Source organism: Caloenas nicobarica, chromosome 8 (assembly GCF_036013445.1).
Source record: "Caloenas nicobarica isolate bCalNic1 chromosome 8, bCalNic1.hap1, whole genome shotgun sequence".
In the NCBI taxonomy this organism is placed as follows: domain Eukaryota; kingdom Metazoa; phylum Chordata; class Aves; order Columbiformes; family Columbidae; genus Caloenas; species Caloenas nicobarica.
The window spans coordinates 6,543,679-6,564,567 of NC_088252.1; the positions used below are offsets into that span (position 1 = coordinate 6,543,679).

General features: G+C 48.4%; 2 protein-coding genes across 9 annotated transcripts in view; one reads left to right on the forward strand and one right to left on the reverse strand.

The window, feature by feature from the left end:
- Positions 1-3,433, forward strand: part of YEATS2 (YEATS domain containing 2) — a 47,682-nt gene extending 44,249 nt beyond the window's left edge. For 7 of the 8 annotated variants that reach the window (XM_065639819.1, XM_065639821.1, XM_065639820.1 and 4 more), the window contains one exon: positions 291-3,433. In XM_065639819.1, the coding sequence (XP_065495891.1) occupies positions 291-399 (109 nt within the window). In that variant the 3' untranslated portion in view covers positions 400-3,433. The remainder of the gene's footprint in view (positions 1-290) is intronic. The other variant, XM_065639817.1, reaches the window with a different exon arrangement.
- A 3,936-nt stretch (positions 3,434-7,369) lies between these two features.
- On the reverse strand, positions 7,370-19,774 carry MAP6D1 (MAP6 domain containing 1). The gene is made up of 3 exons (XM_065640518.1): positions 19,275-19,774; positions 10,129-10,246; positions 7,370-7,521 (listed from the first exon to the last, which is right to left on the reverse strand). Exons 1-3 carry the CDS (start codon positions 19,772-19,774, stop codon positions 7,444-7,446), a joined length of 696 nt encoding a protein of 231 aa, XP_065496590.1. The 3' UTR covers positions 7,370-7,443.
- Positions 19,775-20,889: the final 1,115 nt, after the last annotated feature.

Sequence of the window (20,889 nt, forward strand, 5' to 3'; positions counted from 1 at the left end):
ATATATACACATATTCTGGGCTACAGAAGGCCAAGAATTAATACTTCAGCACTTGATTTTCCTTCCCCAGTGCCCAGGATGTTTACTCCAGTCATTTGAGGGTGGCTTTTTTGTGCTGTGACATTTAAATGCTTGTCCTGTGTTGCTCTAACACCTGCTCTCTTATACTTTTTTTAAATGTACCTTTTTTCTTCCCCCCTCTCCCCGCTTAGTAAATTTATTGACTTGCTGCTTTATGGACATGTGTCTTTTTATGTATTATAATAGCATCTCTGATGCATTCCCTGCAGGACTCCAAGAGAAATCACAGTGATGAATATTCACAAAGCCATCTGTAATATTCCCTTTCTTGACTTCCTCACAAACAAAAATATGAAGATACTAAACGAGGAGCAATGAACTAGAGCAGAGAAGATGCTACAGGAAAGGTGGATCTATGACTGAAGTTGGGTTGACAAATCCAGTATTTCTGTAGGACACTATTATATACATTTATAGCATTGGGCTACTAGATTGTTACCTCCGATTAAAGATGCACCTTAATGCAACAAAATGATGCTCTGTTCCAAATCAGCCCGTTAAATGTCAGTGTTTACTTGGTAAGTGTATGTTCAGTGGCTGAACAAACATCGTCAGTTTGCATTGAGTTACTAGCTGTGAGAGACGCCACAGGCCTGGTCCCTCTGGGACATCTGTATTGATGAGATTGAACATTTTTTTTGAGAAAAGAAATAATGCTTTTTGATGCAGTCTGCATACGAGTTGGTTTCCCCATGCAGTGGGCAGAAGAGTTGCTTTGGCACTCTGAATGTGAGACGAGTCAAAGGCAGGTTTTAAAGGTGGGTTATCTGAGTGGATGGGTGGGTTTGTTGGTTAGGTTTGGGTGTGGGGGAGCAGAAGGCTGATGGTGGCAACAAATCCTACCAGTCCTGCTCGTCTGTGATGTATGTGACCGAGAACACAGCTGGGGAGGCTTATCGATAGCTTATTCAGCTAAGTGTAACATAACCAAATTCCTTGCCTCTCCTAGAGGCGGTGTGAGATGTCACCTTTCTTAGTCACGTCAGAAAGGGTAGACTGGCACGTGCTCAATCAAGATGAACAAACCATGGTCAGGCTTGGTAAGGTTTGACTGACCACTTGTCCTGCGTGGGACAGGAGAGGCGCAAGGACAGTATTGAGTGTTTGTGGGCTTGGACTGGCTGAAACTCTTTGCCCAGCGAGTGCCTCCCCAGGCTGCCAGGAGGTTTGGAGTGTTACCCTGGTGGGCAGGTGACCTGCTGTGTTGTACAAGTCTTAATGTTTTGACAGCGTTCAGTAATGATCAGCTTGGATTGTGAAGTGCTGTGGGAGCAGCACCACTTTGGCTTAAGTTTTGCTCAACACAGAGAGGTCTGATAGGATCAAAAAATCAGAGATTTGCTGCTTGTGGGGAGCTCCTCTGATGTCTTGACTGCAGGAAGAAGTTCTGCTACTAACCCCAGCACTTACCTGTCTCAGGAACATCGCTGGTGTAGGAGACATGTCCGCAGCCTGGCTATCAACAGCTCACTGAAGAAGGCTTTGCTGGCAACGTCCTGACCCACCCCACATCCACCACGCCTCTGTCCAGACCCACGAGTGCTTGCTAGTAGTGTGAACAAGCCGTTGTAAAGTTGGTGGGACTCCTCTTGGACTGTCATGCTTTCAGGGTGCTTGTTTTGTGAGGCAGTGATGTCAGATGAGTGGAGCATGGGTCAAACAGCCAGAACCTCCAACGCCCTGATCTCAACTGGGTCTCTGATCTGCTGCATGGCCTTTGATTTAATCACTCTGTGCCTCAGTTTCCCCATCTCTGAGCATGGGGAGCAGGATACCTACCTCACAGGGGTGTGCTGAGGCCTCGCTCTTCTTGGTGCCGTGCTTTGACAGTACAAAGCCTTTTATAAACAGTAACCTACAGTTACCTTTCCCAGCCTGAGGTAGGAACAGAAATCTTAAAAATGTTATCTTTTGGTGCTTTTTTGGGCTAGAAGACAGGCGATGGTAGCTCCAGTAGTGTGTAGGAATTGCGGAAGACGGTTCAGTTAGAGGATCATTTCAGGCTTCCAAGGAGAGCAGCGTAGGTTTGATGCAGTTCTGGAACTGAAGAAGGTCCAGAAGAAGGTACTGTGCACCTCAGCTGAGGTGCTGCCTGTCTTCTCCACCTGAAACAGAACTGGGGTCTGCAGATAAGCCCCTCTCAGTTCATCGGAGCTAACAGGGGGTTACAGTTGGCTGAACAAGAGTGGCAGATCCTGGCCCTTGAGTCCAGGAAATGGGACCAATGGATGAAATCCAAATGACACTCAGAGGACTTAACACCCTTTCTAGGGGGCATTTACAGATACTGTGGGTTCGACAGATAATCCTGGCTTGTTTGGGTGAGCCGAGTGCAGGATTGCCTGCACAAGTAAAGTGCACAGCTTAGCCCTGGCGTCAGTTTTTCAGCTGAGGTCAGTGTGGGAGTCGAGCAGTGGCGATGATGTTTGAGCTCAGTGTTGGAAGAACCCAGGTAGCTGGGGAACTGCAGGCCCCTCGCTTTGTGATGAGCTCAAAGTCCATACTGCTTTCAGGCGCCCCTGTACACAGCTTTTACAAAAGAGAAGGGCATTTTCAAGATATCTGTCACTATCGCTATGACAGCCTGCAGGTTGTGTGGGAACAGCCTTTTGGGCAAACTCAGTCGTGCTATGATCTTCTGCAATGACACGTGTTTCCAGCCCCTGTCTCTTGTGGGCTTAGTTTCTGGGACTTTGATAAGCCCAGAGCAGCTCTTGAGGATGCAGGAGCTCATCTTTTGAGCATCTGTTTGCAAATTGTGGCTTCCTTGCCTGTGTCCTGCTTTTCTGTGAGGAATGGAGTTTCAGAACGAGTCCTGAACCTGGCCCTGGAGCAGGCAGGTAAATGCCCCTTGTTCTTAATGGGGTTCTTGCAGTGGAGATCTACTGCTACATTTCTGAGCAACCACAGGTTATTCTCCTAGGAGACGCTATATTAATAACATATAAAGTTTGCTGAAGAAAAATAAAATCTGTTAAAAGCAGATAGAAAATAACACATTTGTTTAGTCCTTCAGATGTAGGAAGAGTTTGCAATAAGTGCTTTGAATTTTGAAAAGTGGTGGGAGAATAATTCGTTGGTGAGAAGTTCCTGTGGGAATTGCTTGGAGATGAGTTAGAGGTTGTGGAATTTCATGCACCCATTCAGGTGTGTGTGGAATGCTACGGAGGATACAGTGTGTTGAAATGTTACGGTATATTTCTCTGGCTTTCTAAAGAGTCTTGATACAAGTTAAAGATCTCTTTACAAATATTACCCCTATTTGTAATGCTGAGTGTTTAAATCCTTCATGTTATCTGTATTATACTGTATAATTGTGTAAGATACGTATGTTTACAATAAATTCTTTTATTAGCTGTGATAGGATTGTCTTGACTGTCACCTCACACTGAGAAGTTTCTCCAGATCCACATATTTTTGTGTGCTCTGTATATTCGGGGTGGTTTAATTCTCAATTTTTTTCGGTGGTTGTGGAATTGATGTGAATGAAAAGGTAATTTTTCCCTTTTCTAATTTTTTTTGAAAAAGCTCTTGCTTTTGGAGCTTGGGGGAAGGGAAGCCAGGAGCAAGCTGAGCTCCTCCAACTTTTTATCCTCCAGAGCAGCCTGTTTTAACAGCAAGTAATTGGTTTGCGTGGAAGATTGAAAAGCATGGTGGGTTGATGTTGGCTGGCTGCCCTCTCACTCCCCTTTAACAGCACAGGGGGAGAAAATAAGATGAAAAAGCTTGTGGATCAAGATAAAAACAGGGACATTGTGTGCTGATAACTGTCGTAGGCAAAACAGACTCAACTTGGGAAAAATTAGCTGAACTTACTGTCAATTAGAATAGAGTCGGATGGTGAGAAACAAAGAAAAAACAAAAACAACCTTCCCCCCACCCGATCCACCTCCTAAATGAGCACAGGCTGTGCTACCTATATGCTCCTGGGGCTGGAGAGGCCACGTGTTTGTGAGCCCATCTCCAGGACACAGTGGTCACGCTCAGCTTGCCCAGAAGACGCTGGCTCATCCGCTTCAGAAATGAAGCAGTTTGCACGCAGAGCTGGTGCAGGAGCAAGCTGTGTGTCTGGGTCCCTGGGTGCAGTCTTGGTGACACCAAAGCCTGTGCCACTGGGAACTGAGGGATCGTCCATCCCTTCTGTGCCATCTCTGCCCTGAAAAACAGCCGCAGCTGCTCTGGACTACATGGCATCTACATCTATTTGTGGTAAACCAGGTTGGTCCTTAGGATCGTATGTTACTGAGTGGCCAAGATGAAGAAAACTGGTATGAATAAGGCAGAGGTGAGAGGTTTGCGTCTGTTCACCTTCCAAGAAATTAGTGGAATGCAAAGAGAAATGTGCGGTTTGTGCAAAAGCATTAATGTGCTTCTTGTGAACTTTTCAAGTTCAGGTAACAAGAACTGTCCTGAGTAATGGAGTATTTTCAGCACCAGAGGTTCACCTGAGCATGTGGAAGTGCAGGTGTTCACAGCTCCCCGGCATAGCAGATGCAGCTGGCACACAACACTCTCAGCATCCCGACAGGCCGGGTGTCAGCAAGATGGAACAAAGCAAGCAGGTTCTGTGTCACCCTAGAGGCAGTAAATTACAAAGCTTCAGGTGTAAAACCTTCCTTTCAAAAGACATTTCTCTGTGTCAAATAACCCTGTGTAATTCACAGTTGGAAAGCTTTGATGGACTTGGACGTGAACCCAGAGCAATTGGGAAGACAAGTCCTGATGTGAGAGCTGTGTTGGAAGCAGTCCTGACATAGTGACACCCTGGAGCCTGCAAAACCTTTGTACATTTGCCCTCTTCAGTGAAACTTGGTGTGATACCTTCCAGTTTGGCTGAGGCAGGCACTTCCCCTGCAAAAATCAGGTATGTTGCAGATGTCAGCAGACAGCTGCATCGCCCTGTCCCTTGCAGCGGTAAGTACCTGCTCGATTTTCCTTCCATTCATCCCTCCTGTAGCTGGAGCCAGGCAACAGCTCGTGAGCTTTTGGCTTTCTCCTGGAAGCCTCCTGAGGCACAGCTAGAAGAGCTGGCATCGCACTGTCTAGAGAAGCTGGTTGTACCTTCGCCACCTTTGCTCACTAAATGTTCTTGGAAGCAACTGTAAAGTGATGGTCTCTGTTAAAATTCAAAGCCAGCACCATTTTCCCGTGGTCTGTGTGTAATGGCAGAGTGAAATGCAAGTTGCTCATCCCTTTCTGTTACCAGGGTGGCTGTGAGCACCACTGAAAGGCACCTACATCAAAGTAGATCCATCCTCTGTGCATTCCGTAGTGAATGTAGCAAATTGGTATCGCTGGTTCATCCCCCCTCTCCCCTTCATGTTGGTGGACTGCTTGCTGAATAGTTTGCTTTCCCTTTGAAAATGTGTGGGAGAATTCCCGTAAGTGATTACGAATTCTGCAGAGCAACAGCTTTCCTTTGGAAAGCAGTCGTGCTTTCAGATCGGCCGTGGGGCCACAGCTTGAAATGTGCCTTGGAAGCCGTTCTTGCTGGGTTCTGTGCCTACACATAAGCCTGAGGAGTGAGGAACTGATGGCTGTGAATGCAGTTGGGCATCTCCAGGACACCTTGCTTGGTGTCCCGTGTGCTCTGCTGCCCTGCACGTGCAGCTGTGCGAGAGAGAATATAGTGACAACTCGTCCTGTAATGCTGAATACCCAAGGGTTGTGTTTTACAACAAAAAAAAAAAAGGGAAAGAACCAATAGCCAAAATACATTTTAATTTATTAAATTAAATCCAGTCCATTTGATAAAATACAAGCTTATTATATTACCAGTTTGCTTACAACTGGGTTGATTTTTTTTTTTTTTTTAAGAAATACAGTTAATTAAGAAGAGAGACTGAATAGACAATTTATCATTTTTTTTTCCTGTCAATAAAGTCCAGGATTGAAATGAACTTAAATTGTTTGAACAAAACTGTTAAAAACATTATAAAGAGATTAAACAAGCAGATTGAATTCTTAGAAACATCTAACATGCAAGACCTTTAGTACAGTTTGAATGTTTCAAATGAATTTCCAGAAAAACGAATGTCCTGAAAAATTATTTTGGCAAGCACTGCTATTACTGTACAGTCCTCTGGGTCCAAACACATAAAGTAGAAGTTTTTCTTTTTTTTTTCCTTCAAAAATAATTAGCAAAACCATGAAATAAGCAGTAGACTAATTATATTGCATAAGTCTTTGAGACGGAAACTGTAAACCCACTACAGTCTCAATGAACAAAGGCTAAGAAATGGTTTATTAAAACACGTGTACCTCAGCAAAAGTTAAATGCACACCAGTCTAAAAAAAATCAGCTTTAGAATATTGACATTTAAAATGGCCTATCTTAAAAATGAAGGATGTCTTACATTCTACATTACATTCTAAGTAACATTCGCTTCTGGTTGTTCCTAGCATTAGCATTACCAATATACAGGCAATAATTTAGGAATTTCAAGGCAATCTTTTCCACCTTGCATATGCAAAGAGTTAATATTTATTAAAAGTATAAGCATGTCCTTTTCATTAAAGGATCACAAATTGCTTTAGGTAAAGTCCATACACAATATTTACACTGACCCTAACAGCTATATAAATTACATAAATATTTTAGATCCTCTGCAGTCTGGTAGGTGCTTAGGTGGTTCTGTCCATGCAATCGCCTCCAAACCAGACCAGAGCATTGCTGGCAGGGCTGGCTCCCAAAGTCCAGTCTCCCCTTGCTCCTGTGTCAGCCCACCAATTTTGGAAATATCCAGCTTTCCAGCCTTAAAGCCCTAAGACACTGCATGTGCCCGTTTTATTTTAGAGTACAACGACGCTGGCTTCCTCCAACTTCTAAAACAACCCTGGAAGTTCAGATCAGCCCCTTTTGGTGCTATGATTTCTGGTGATGCCATTTGAGGTCCTGTTCCCAAAATCCCTCAAGAAGCTCAAAGTCAGCCAGACCCTCCCTGTCTTTCACTGGCCTACCTAGAGGGTGCTGCCAAAAGAAACTCTTTTTGGTTTTAATTATCCATCCCGCTTGCGATTGTTTTCCCTCCCGCCCTGTGTGGTTAAACGTAGGGATGGTGCCTGCAATACAGCCTTTGCTGCCCAAAATCAATCTCCTAACGTGACACCAGCTGGCATAGCAATGAACCTGCTCCTGTGAAAAAACTAGGTCACTCCTCGCAGCGTGTTTTGCCACTTCTGAACCGAGCGCTTTGCGGTTTGTTGTGTTAACAGAAAGTGTGTGTGCATATCATTAATCACTGGAGCTGCTTTTGATAATACTGGTTCTTTGATCTTAACGCTCCTCATGAAAATTGCATAGTGATACATCTGAACAGAAACGCCACGTTTCAGCTGCCTGGGTGTGCGGAGAGTCCAGGTTCACACGTTGAGGATCCGTGACGGCGCCTGGAAAACAGCAGAAGGGTTGGGGGAGAACCTGGTCTTCACCTCTGGGATCTAGTGGGGTGAGGGGGGAGAGAAACGTTAGTGTGACACAGGGTGCAGCTGTCTGGAGATTTCGAGGGGTCTGGAGCGTTGTGACGACCTGCTGTGTGTCTGCTCTCCCCCGTGAGCTCTTGGCTGGGTATTGATGACACTGGCCTTGGCATATGAGGTGACTCAAGGGCAGGCGTGATGCTGTGCCACCCAGGAGAGGCTTTGTTGTAACCCAGCCCTTGGACCTGGAGGTGTGTGGTGTGATGGGGATGGCCATGGCTGGGCAGGAGCCAGGCTCTGCCCCACGGAGAGCTGCCCTCTTCACAAAGCCCCGCCGGCATGTACTCCACAAACGTCACAACAAATTCACCACTGGATTTAAGTGAGAGGAATTACAGTGGTGTGTGTCTGGTCCTTAACCTTTTGAAGAATGCCATCCAGGCTCCGTCAGAATGCCCCACGGTTATGCTTTATGGGGCTACGAGCTACGTGTGCTGTGAACAGAGGCACAGAGCTGGGGTACCCAAAGGAGAAAAATTGGTTACTGACCATGCCAGGCTATGAAACTGCAAGGACTTTGATAAGGTTGTCAACTCAGGCCTGGAGGAAAGGTGGAGGTAAGAGAGGATGTTCTCGCTGATGTCTTTCAAATCAGTATTTCATGCAACATGTAGCTGTTGTGGTTGTACTGAAGCATGAAGTACACCTGGATGCTTAAAACCCAAAGGATTTGAAACAGGACTGGCCTTAGTTGTGCATCCAGCCCAGGATTCTGGGTGGATCTGGCCATAAAACATGAAAGGATGGAAAGCTTTGCTGGGTATTCTCTTGGCACCATCCGATTAGAGAAAGAAGAGCAAGACCACAGGCAAAGGGAGTATAGGGAGAGTTATTGATCTATTTGTTGTTGTTCTTGCATTGTTGTGTTTTTTCCATTCCTCTGGGGATGCATCTGACACACTAAGGAACAAGAGGAGCATCACAAGCAGCGTGTGCACAGCTCAGTAGCTGGAGAGAACCAGCAGTCTGAATCCTATGTGCAGGCTGTCAGCACACAACATAAACCTGACTCTCCCGTGTCCGGCAAAGCCATGGGCTTCAGGCAAGAGGGAAGGTCCAAATGGCCAAGTGTAAACCAGGGAGAGCCTGATTCCTGTTCGAACTCGTGGCTCTTCGGTACCACCTTCATTCCAGACTGCACCTTTCCCATGCTGTCTGTGAGAGAGGCCACCGTGCTTCCCTGGGGCTCCAGGAAACGGGACCTTTGCTTACATGGTCCTTGGCAGGATGTTTTTGTGTCTAGGATTCTAGTCTTCTCTTTCCCTTCCATGACAACTGGGATAGGGACTAAGGGGCTCATCTAGGACCCTCTCCTTTGCATCCTGTCTGCCAAACAGGAAGGCACTGTATTTTGCCTCTCTGGGGTCAAAATATGAGATTAAATACGAGGGTCAAAATACAAGGTTTAAGGGTTAAATACCCTCTGCCCTCATTGCTGCACCTCAGTAATAGCCCAGACTATTTGGAGCAAGGAGGAAGTTTCGGTGAGGTTTGCAAATTCTGTTTTGCCTGCGGTCACTGTCCCACTTTCAGTGGAGCTGGATATACCCATCGTGTGCCTTGTCGCAGCAGCGTGCCAGCAATCCCCTGCGGAGGAGGCACTTCACTGTCTGCTGATTAAACCCTTCTTCCTCGTCTCCTCCAAGGCAAAGATTTACTTTTTACATGTGCCCCTGGAGTAGCTGCTGTTACCTCTAACGACACAGCACTCTGCAGCTGGGGAATTCAGCTCTGGACCCGTTTCTGCTTTCCGAGTCACTTGGTGCAGCCTTTGAAAAGCTTTTGCAATAGGTTGTGAAGTGCCATTCTCTTTGGTGGTCTAAAACAAAAAGCAGCTAAACCAGAGCCTCATCGGTGTGCACTTTCCTTATTCGTGGGGATGGGGAGTGTGTGGGGCCCTGCCAGGGAAAACATCAAGTACAAAGAGAGCATTTCCTCATGGGATTTTCAGTAACGCTTTCATGTATTTCGCCAACAAGAAAACGATCTTATGCTGGTATAGAGGGTTGTAGAATCTCGCAGGAAAATCCCAAGAGCTGTGCGGCTCGGCTGCTCACCACAGCGATACCATCTTTGGTGTTGGTAGCGGGGGCAGCTTCTGCCCTTACTAGCACAGGGGAGTTTTGTCCTGTCTGGCTGGGTGCTGTTCCTTAGCCAGTGATCTGCAGACGTTCCCCGGCAAACACCTGTGTCCATGGTTGACAGCAGCACCAGAGGTTGAATCGCGCGCTACAGCTGTAACGCCAGTGCCTGCTGACTGCTCTGAGTTGTACAAGCTGTGTGTCTTTCCCTCAGCTGAGGGAACTGCAAATCTTGAACTTCCTGACTGTCATGCAGTTTAAAATCTTGGTCTGTGTTGAATTATGAAAGTTATGGTATGACATTCTCTAGCATGTCTCTCTGAAAGCAAGGAATGTTCACATTACCTAATGGGCAGTGATGAAAGAGCGGTCAATGAGGACATGGTTTTATTTTACATGCACCACACCAAAAACAAATGAGGAGTTCCTGATACCTACTTTGGGCTTTACTCACATTGACTTTGTGATTTCAAAAAATGTTAATTACCTTAAAATCTGCCTTGTAGCTTGTCTCTTGAACAAAATGGTCTTCTGGGATAATGAAGCCTTGCTTTGTCTTTATAGGCTTGGATGGTTTTGCTCCAGTCCATGCACGATACTCTTGCCTGGAATGAGATTGTCAAGACAGAAGAACCCATAAAACACAACATACAGGGTACTTCTGCTCAGAGTAGTTGCAAAGCCAGAAGGCAAGGCTGGTTACAATCAGCTTGTAAGACTGAACTCGTCTAATGTATACTGAGAATAAAAGAAGAACTGAGCCTAGGGGCCTGCCTCTCTCAGAAGCCCAGGCTGAAAGATGCAGCAGACTGGGCTAACTGGCTGCCCTGACTTAACTCTTTTTTTATTCCTGGAAAAATGTGCACTCTCCCAGAGGTGCTCGGTGCTTTCCTCCTGGGTAAGAAAAAGTCAGGGTGACTTTTTGCTTGGTAGCTCATTGATCACTTAAAATGTAAAACATTGTCTGGCTCATTGGCCGTTTACAATGTGAAACACCTTGGTCTGGGGCCGCGAGTGCCCAGCCCTCACATGCACGGAGGGACGCTGCTGATGTTCCCTTACTTGGCTCCAGCTCTCTCGACAGCCGGCACGTTTGCCCATGTGTGCTGTGCTGCGCCTCTGCAGCAACTCAGTGTGAAGTGTGTTCCAAGGGAGACGCCATCCCAGCGGGCAGATGCTTCTGCTGATGATTTTCCTTCAGACGAGGGCAAGTGTTTTGACTTTGCACAATAATGTCTGAGAAGAAGGCACTTGGCTGACTTATTCTTGGAGCGGTGACATCTCAGAAATGGGTGCAGAGACTGCACTGAGGGAAGGGGCTGCACAGGTTTCGAGAGCACAGAAGAACAGCACGGCGGGGTCTCTGCTTTGCTGTACCTCTTGTCACAACCAGGCTTCACTAATGCCCTCTCCATTCAGACCTTCTGGATGCTGCAGTAGCAGCCAGCTGAGCTGGCTTGTTTGCTCTCAGGAGAAGACAGAAGTCTGCTCTGTCTGTGTTATGTATCTCTGGCAACCAATTCAGGCAGCTTCTGTAGCAAAAGGAGAGGCGACTAACCAAGATGTGAAAATTGTATGTTCATACTCTGGCATACTTAAATAATAACTGCATTTTACTAGCTGCTTACACACAGGATCAAGGTGTAAGACTGAGTTCTGAGCCATGTCCAGGCCAGGGAAATAGGCTGTTTTAATGTGCTGAGCTGAGCTTGGATCCCAGCCTTTCTGATTTTCACTTTTCCCAAGCATGCTATTTGCTATTTTAGCTGCAAATTCCTCTTTTAAAAATCTTATCTAAAGTGTATAAGTGTGGAATATGATTTTAAAATGTGTAGTTTGGTCTTGATCCTTTTAGTATATTACCAAAATAACTGCCGCCTCCTTTATGCTTGATTTTTAAACATAAGACTCAGCCTTAAAATGCTGCCTCTTTTCTTGGTTGATTTCTAGATACAGGGTGCAACCCTGGACTGTTTCTAAGGCAAATAGAGAAACAAGCATGCTAATGAAATGAATTCTAAAAAAAAATAAGATACTGTCTCTGGACTGAGCTAGCTGCTGGCACTGGCCTGCTGTCAGGACAGATGAGTGTGGGTGCAGGCACAAGGAGATGGGCAGGAGCTGCAGCCGGGACTGACAGCAGTTTGGCAGCTTGAGTGGAGGCGGAGCAAGTTCTTAAATCCACTCAGTAACAGATATTGCTCTACAGAAGAGGTTCATGCCCATTGGAAAGGAAAACCAGGCCCCTGCCAAGGCTGTCTGTGTGCACTGCAAATCTTTTTTTAAATTGGTTTGCTCTCCCTGTTCTGAGCTGCCACCTTCTAGCTTCCCTGCATCTTGCTGTCCCAGCTTGCTCAGGCAGCAGGTAAGTGCCTGCAAAGCTCATCCGGTGCTGGTGCTGAAGTTCCTGCTGCTTTAGCACCTCAGGATGAGGAAGCACCTTTGCAGAAAGGTGATTTTTGGCCAAGCGATGCCTTCAGGAATGCAAGCTTTCAGCAGGCAATCCCAGACATGTGTGAATGTTGAGTTAAATCTGAGCTCTGCTCTGCTGCGCAGCCAGAGGGAGGACACAGAGCTACTGGGCAAAATACCAGCAAGATAGTACAAAGCCATCAATTACTTCCCAGCAGTTTCCAGGAACTGGAACCTGCTGCCCCACATAAAGCTGCGTTGCCTCAAAGATGCTGGTGCCATTGATTCCTGACCATTCATCCTTGTGCCGGCTGGTCTCTCCGCTGCATTACGCTGCAGTGGAGCGTGTTCCCAGCTTTCCATGAATGACGGTGCCGCCTGTCTCTGCAGCCAGCTCTGCCTCGCTGCTTCATAGCTGATCATTCATTTGCTGATTTGGCAGGCCCCCAAAACACAGCCCTTTTGGATCACAGGACCCTCATTTTGGCTGGAAGCCAAACCGCTCTCCTCTCAGCCTAGATAGCCGAAACTATTTTCGAGGCACCTACCTGCAATGGGGAGATGCTCTGCCGGCACCCACAGAAACAGAAAAGTGAGGGTAAATAGTCACAGCTCAGACCCACAGCAGTATTACTGGATTCAGTATTTTCCCCTGGGGGAACCCGGGACTCTGATCCACAGAGAAAGGACTGGGCAAAACAGAGATGACATATCCCCTTTGGGAATTAAGGTACTTGAAGCACAAGAAATGAAAATTATAACCTTTGGTTCAGGAAGTGCAGCTAACTAAATTTGCCCTGCCTTTCACATTGCACAGCACGTGCACCCATCTCCAGCTGTATAGCCAGGAATCAGAAGGAACGTGAGCCCAAATACCAGTTTTCTGACTTGGCTATTAGAGAAATCAGTCTTGGAGTCACGAGTGGAGTCAAAACGCATGAGCTACTTAGAGCCTGGGGAATGTTACTTAAAGATGTCAAGTGTCAAGATTTACTGACTTTCTCCCATCATTTGCTTCCTGTGCTTGAGGAAGCCAATGCATCAGGTCGAGCTCAGCTGGTGCGTTGCCTCTCCCTCCCTTCCCACACTATGGCTAGTGTCTCACCCCAGATCACACAAGTAGCATTATTAGCAAGAGAACAGCATGGTGGGAGAGGAATTTACAGAAATGGCATGGGGAAGGGGAGAGCCCTGTGTGGTGTGATGTCCGGCTCCTGTTGGGGATGAACGAGACACACTGACTGTTGCTGCTGGAGACAATCTTCACCCTTCTTGGTGTACTCCCTCCCCTTCCTCCTCCTCGTCCCTAGACAGCAGCTGTTGTCAGGTTATTTGGGGGCTGCAAGCACCCGAAGTGGAGGGCGAGTAGCCTCCAGGCCCATAATTCAGCATCCAGGCTCTCTTTAGGTTCTCTTTTGTTCTTCATTGTTACAACCTAGAGGTGAGATTTTTTGATCTCCGTAAACAGAAATGACCCAGTGGTACTGAAGCACTAGGGCTGCGAAAGGAAAAGGCCTTCTGAGATGTAGGCAGGCTTTAAAATAGCAGAGATCAAAAGGGAAGGGCTGCTTTTTGTGTACTGCTGTTTCTTTACCTCCGACTCACTGGAAGGAATAAACAGCAGCTTCCTGCAGGTGGTTGCCCCGTTACTCTGTGGAACTGCTTTGATCACGTAAATCACTGGTTTGTGGATCATTTGTTTGCTCTTTCTTGTAATTGGTCAATAGAGCCCGGGGAAAGGCATTTCTTTTGTACCGTGTCGGGATTTGGCTGGAGGGGCAGGTTTGGATCGATGCAGTGTGGAGAGCAGGAGGCTGGTGACCTGCTGGGACAGTTCAGCCCCCCAGCGGTGATGGGAAATGGAGCAAGTGGGAGTGCAGCTGATGCGTATGCTGGAAACAAACAAACGAAAAAGGTTGGACTGTAATTACCAGAGGGTTACCATGAAGCCCAGCTGTGAAGAGAGCTGTTTCAGTGAGCTGGTGGTTGTGTGCCACCTCCCTCTGCGGTGAGCAGGACCCCTGCACCAGGGCTGTCCAGCAGCCAAGATGCAGGGGGTGAGGCGGGGGGATGCTCTCACCACAATTTGTTGTGTGGCCTCGCAGACTTCAGGGCATGATTTGGGAACGATGGATTCAGGACTGGTCCTTCTGTTCTTCCCAACACAGCGTGCCGCTGCTGCAGCTCAGGTTGCTGGGTGCTGTGAGCTGTGTGGCCACCGGAACCTGTGCTGTCTGTGGGCTCTTCCCCCATTTAATGCTCTTCACAAATGTTTTCTGGCCTTGCAGAGAAAGCTGCCTGCAAAATCTTTATTTTACTGATCTAGTGAAAATTTAACCCAGAAAGCTTTTTTATTTCACTGAGATGAAGGGCATTTCTACCAGGGGTGGGGAGGCAGAGGGCAGAAATTACTGCCTATGCTGTTTGCAATGCTGGGGCTGCCATTTCTAGCCAGATTTACCTTCAGTATTTATATTATTCCTTTGCCCCACCAGTGCCATCACAGTTGGTGCTGTAGTAACTCATCTTTGTCATGGCTTGCTTCATATGATTAATTATCAGTGGCATTCTGAGCCACTGCATTATAATCCAATTTATCATTTAAGAAACAGAGAAAAATGCTCATCCTGTATAGCTGAACATAACTCTGAGCTACACTGCCTGAGATAGCCTGCATTTATTCTTCCACTGCCCTCTTCCTTCTCATACCTAGCACACCAGTGAGAATCAAGTGGCATAATCAACATTTGTCACATTTCCTCTTCAGCGGGAAGGTTCTGCGTACATTTTGGGGGTCTCTGTTATTCAGATTTTATTTTCAAAGTACACACTACTCTAGACATCTGTTGGGGAAGCCAGACTGGTGTGTGGGGTTTGAGCAGAAGGTGGTTGGGTGCTTTTCCTCTGAGCTGTGTTAGACACCAGTGCGGTGCTGGAAGCCCCTCTAAGCTTGGGATACAAGAGCAGATAGTGCCCATAGTATCCAGCCAAAGAGCACAGGTTTGGGGGAAAGGCTGATGGAGGGGAAAAAAATAGAGGGGAAGCTAGACCAGCACACAGGAATTACAGAAAAGGAAAGCAGAAGACATCTGGCTGTTCCCTGTCTTGGCTCTCGATTGCAGCAGAGTCAGGCAGTACCTGGAGCTGCTCATAACTCACCGGAAAGAAGCAACAGCAAAAGATTGGACTGAAGGGCCAGGAAAAATAACCTAAGCCTCAAACTGTTGTCTTAAGGTGAGTTTGGGGGGCTTGCTCTGCTCACAGACAGATCCCTGAGGAAGGAGCACTTACAGCAGTACAACAGGACAGGCAGCTGCTTCCCTCTTATTGGAGCTGTGTGAATGGGGGTTCTGGGTAGGTCTCAGGGTCTTGACTTCTGTCGTTGTTCCACTTCCCATTCTTTTCTAACTTAACTTTGGGTGTACTCTGAGTGGAGAGAATTCCTCCTACCTTTACGCAACAGCTTTGAATATTCCCCATTTCAGTTCTGCAGCGTACTTTGCACAACAGACTTCCTCTCTTGAGCCACTATTTCCAGCCCCCTTGCCCTCTCCTCCTGCAGCTCTGTCCTCCTCCAAACCCCACCTTGCCCCAGGCAGGCTATGCAGTGCACAGCAAATCTCTCTGGATCCATCCCAATGCCTGCACCAAGCAAGCTTACTTCTTAAATAGTGTAAAAATCAGAGGCTTCAGTATTAATTTCCCCAAGCAGCAAGATACTTAAGAATGTAAAGATAACTGTAAGCCTTGATTATAAAAGCTTTACTCCTATAATTAAGGATAAGCATGTGTTTAAATATCGTGCTGGATCAAGGATGGAGCTCATACACAGTAATATTAACCCTGCCGGCTCAGGTGTGTGCTATGATCCCATACATTGCTGAACATGAGGGCAGGTATTTTCTCTGTTTTCTTCTGCATAGATGAAATAAGATGCTTTTTGATGTGAAACAGCCACCACAGTTCACTGTGTCGTTTTGCAAAAGCGCTATTTGAAGGCAGGCGAACATTATAGACAGCCAAGTAACGGTGACTGTATCCATAGACATGGGGAAAAGTGTCCTTCCCCTTCACTCTGCGGTATCTCCCTTGGTGGGAGAACGTTTCTGCTCCATGGTCACAGTGCCACAAATAGCACACGCTGAATACTCACGCAAGAAGATGGGAATTCAGTTTGCTGAGGGATCTTCCACCCTGCTATTCCCAAAATCATTAGCAATGCCACATCAGGCCCTTTCCCCTTACTGACCCCAGCTCTTTATTTCATCAAAACGAAATTGCTCAGAACACCTATAATTTAGAAACACCAGCTGCAGAGATTAGGCTCTGCTTGGGGCTGGTGTTGTGTGTGTGCAGGAATTCAGTCATTCCTTCCCCAAGTGCTAATACAAGCAAATCCGACAGGTGGGGAAAGAAGGGGCAAAACAATCACTCACAGCTCTGATGCAATGTTTTCATTTATACATTTGAAGTGCTTTCTGGAAACTGGCAGGTTACCGAAGGGGAAACTGAGGTCTGAAGCAACCTAAAGAAGTACAGCTGAGCCTCAAACAGGGCTCGTCTCCCAGCAATACCAGGCCTGGCAGAGAGGTTGTGCCTTCATCCCCCTTGTCTTCTAACAAGGTAAGAAGATGACGCCCAGGGAACAGAGCCAGCTGGAGATACCTGCTGACAGCACCAGCTTCTCTCACCTGCTGTAGAAGGGAGCTAAGTAAAGCATTCATCTACTTCTAAAATGTCTGCTAAATGCAATCAAGACTTAGTGCTACAGCTAATTGTGTGCAAATCTCTGCTGTGTCAGAAATACACAGCACCTGCAACTTGCTGCTGAAAGGGAGAAGCCACTTCCATGACCCCCAAGGACAAACCCTCGGGGCGGTGCAGAGAAGGTGGCTCAGCGCATCCTTCCTCCTCCTCCCGCGTCAGTAAGGTGTGATCTACCGCAAACGTCTGCAGCAGTCCGCAGCATCTTTTTGCAGTTGAAGCACATCCCATTTTAGCCTTTCAAGTGCAGCTTGTATCGATCTGCCTCAGCCTGTGTGCCTGAGCTCCCCCCATGTAGCCCAGCTGGGGTTTGACTTCATTCAGGCCCTGCAGAGTTCCAGGAACTGGAGCGGCCCCAAAGATTTGGGGACGTGGGGCAATAGTTTGGAGAGCAGGCAGCTGCACTGTTCTTCCACTCTTTATATAGAGTTATTATTTCAAAATTTAAAATATCTTTGCTTCCTCAGAGGTACAGGTATTCTTCCAACATCCCCTCCACCTTTATTTTCTTCTGGCTATAGAAAGGCTCCCCCTCGAAGTCACTAGCAACGGGACTGGTCTTCGTCACTGATCCTGGGGGTTTATTTTGTTCTGGGAAATGCCAGGTCAGGCTGACTGGCTGCACCATGTACAGCCAGTTTGGTATGCAGCTGAGTTTCCTTCTGAGCTTAAAAAACAGTGCAGGGACAAAGATGTAGCAGGAACTCGCAGAATGAAGTTTCACGGGAGCAGTGCTCTGATGCACAGAAACATATCAAACAGTGCTGAACTGTGCCTCCGTCCTTGTCCTGCACTGCTTCTCCCATCAGCTGAGAGGAGTTCCTCAACTACCTTTAAGTCCTACTTTTTGTAAAATTTGGTTTGATTTGCTTGTTGGTATCTCATTTTGGCCAGTGTTTGTCCTGTGACCTGCAAATTTCTTGCACTTTCATGACAATAGTTGAGAGCCCTGTGTAAGAGTAGAGAAGTCAGAGGGAAGAAAGATGTGAGAAGTGACTCTGAGTGTTAGAACAGCTGTAGGGAAGCTGCAGCCCTAATGCAGGCTATCGTGCCCTTCCTCTGGGATCAGGCTGAAGAAACAGGGCAGGCTTCAACAACAACAGGAATACTGGTGCGTTTCTGAAAGTTGAACCTTGCTAAGTCTTGTTCTAGGTAGGTTTCTCTGTTGCAGTAATTCCTGTGCTGCTTGGAAATTTAGAAATGCTTTTCTTCAAAGTTAATCATCACTCTCTGATTCTCCTGTGAGATGTGGCAAAGGATGAAATAGCACATACATTTAAACACTGCAGTTATTCCTTCCAGAGTCCATATGTTAACTGCATTAGTGCCAGGGCAGCTGCCTGCATGAGGAGGAGTGGGATAAGCAATATGCTCTCCCGTGCAGGCCTGTAATCCTTCCCAGGGTCCTCAGTGTGTTTTTCTTAAGAGCGTTGTGAAAAACAACAATCTAATGAACTGCAATTATGAAGAGAAATGTCTCCTAGGTACATAATAGATAATAAGTGTCTAAATACTTGGGATTCTGTTGGAATAAAAATAGTTCTTCTATTAATATACCTTATAGATACATTAAAACCTGCCAAGCATCATTGTTAGGGAGCGTGTGGTAACAACGTGAAGCTGGTACAATATTCAACAGCAGCTTTGTAGGAGCTGAAATCCCTTCTCCTTCCAGGGGATGAATTTAGGTGCATCCTGTCTGATTGCTTTTTTCCAGAAAGTGAGTGGTTGTAAACAGTCATACTGATCACAGGGAAAGGAAGGCATCAATGACATAAAAGTCGGTTGTTTTTAAAGCTCTTTGGGAAAGGAGGTTTGTGATAATTTTTCCTATTGCGCATATTGGCATATACCCCCTGTTGCCTTCGTGTCTCAGTAATCCTTGGCTCAACTTGAACGTGGCATTCCAGGAGTTTTAAAGGAAAAAGATAATGGCACTGACAGATTTGAGGAGCACTGTTCGGTGCGACTGTTGAGTATGGACAAGTCCTGGGCAGCCCCAGCTGTCAGGAGCTCTGTATCCCCCATCAGCGGGTGGGGAAAGGACGGCTGGGGGTGGCACCCGGGATCCCACCCCGCTTGCGCTCTGGACCGCGGCAGGAGCTGGGGAAGGCAGGGCGGCTGAGCCGTGCCGGGGCGGTGCGCACAGCCGGGCTCTGCTGCAGAGCCACACGGGCGGTGCTGGCCGGGCTCAGACGCCCGCCTGCGGAGCGGGCGACGCTTTTAAGGATCGCGCTTCCAAAAGCAAACGCGGCTTAGGCGACAGGTCGAGCCCACTGGCGAGACGGCAGCCCCTGCCTTCCCCCCCGCTTCTCCCCTTGGTTACCGCTTCCCCCCGCGCCGCGGTCGTTTGCCGGCATCCCCGCCCCACGTTGCGGAGGAGCATCCCTCGGCCGCGGCAGGGAGCACCCCCGGGGCTCGGGCTGGGGAGCGGGGCGGTCACCTGGGCCCAGTTACCTGTAGGAGGTGGTGTGGCCGCCGTCCACCTGTAAGCGCGGCCGGAGCTGCTCGGGGCCGCCGCAGCCGTCCGCCGCCGGCCTCCCCCCGGCGCCGGGCAGGGCGCAGGCGGCGCGGCCCGGGGCGGGCTGGGGGGCGGCCCCGTCCCTCCCGCCGCTGCTGGCGCTGACCCAGGGGAAGGCGTCCCTCCTCGGGAGGGGCCACGCTCTGAAGTCCCTCCGGTACTGGGTCTCCGCCGCGAAGGGCTCCCCGGCCGCTCCCGCCCGGCCCTTCCTGCGGCCGCTCGGCTTCCCGGCGGCGGGGTCCCGCGGGCGGGGGGCCGGGGCGGGCGGGCGAGCGCTGCCCCGCGCGGGGGGCCCGCCGCGCTGGGGCGCCCCGTCCTCCTGCTCCTCGATGTCCGAGTAGTTGTGGATGGTGAGCGGCACGGAGAGGTCGGACTTGTCCAGCTGGCTCCAGAAGCGGGCCAGGCAGCACACCCGGCTGATGCAGGGCCAGGCCATGGCCGCAGCCCCCGCCGCGCCCGCAGCGGCGCCCGCAGCCGGCCGGGTACCCGGCTTCAGCCCTCATCGGCGGCAGCCCCTCCTCCCGCCGCCCCCTTCCCCCGGTGCTGACACCCCCTCTCCGGGATTACGGCCCGCACACGTGACCCGGGCTGCCGGCAGCAGCTCCGTGCGGCTGCCGGTGCCGGCGGGGGCTGCCGGCGATGCGGGGAAAAGCCGCCGACACCGGACCCTGCGCCGGGTCCCCGCCGGGAGGCGGCTCCGAGCGATGCTGCGGGGCGGCGGCGTCCGAGCCGGGCTGCGGGGCTGGCTGCCGGGCTGGCTGCCTTCCCGGGTACCGGCTCTACCTCGTCGTGCGCCTTCCAGTCCCATGCCTGTTGTAGTGCGTTAGGATCCTCTCTCCGTTCCCGGGAAGTTCCGCAGTACGCCCGATCGCAGGCGGCGGCCGAGCGAGGGATATTGCTCTGCTCTAGCTGGGTAGTGTTGCTTAATTGTAACTTCAAGTTGGCCGTAACCATTTGTGATTAGAGAAAGCATTTGTATACGAAACCTGATGTTTATAAAATAAGTAATCTGCATAAGAAATAGCAGCTTTGCAGTGTTAGTTTCCAATAGCTTTGTACAAAACAAACAAAACCCCACCACAACTAACCTTTCTTAACACCTCCCGTCCTCCATTTACATTAACAGTTTAACTGCTTCACTTTAAAAATACTGCCTATTGACAAAGATCCAAGCATCGATTACATATTTAATGCATGTTCCCCATAATTTACTGTTTGCCAGAGACTGGAAACCCCAGCTTTTCTTTGTACATTCACATTCAAAACCAAACAGTCCCGGTGCAAGCCACTGAAGCTGACAGAATTACATTGAGGATAAGTCCGGCTTTTGAAATTCGACACGTTATGTAATAAATGGCTACAGGCCAGAATGCTCTTCCACAATTCCCCATTCAGTGTGCTATTAAAGAAGAAGCTGAATCTCCCAATGGGTCACCAAACTATGAAATCTAATGCTGTCAGAGTGAGGAATGCAGATAAACTGAAATGCCACCTATTAGAAAATCACCTTTAAGGCTAACTAGACAGGTAATTTATAATGTAATAATCTAG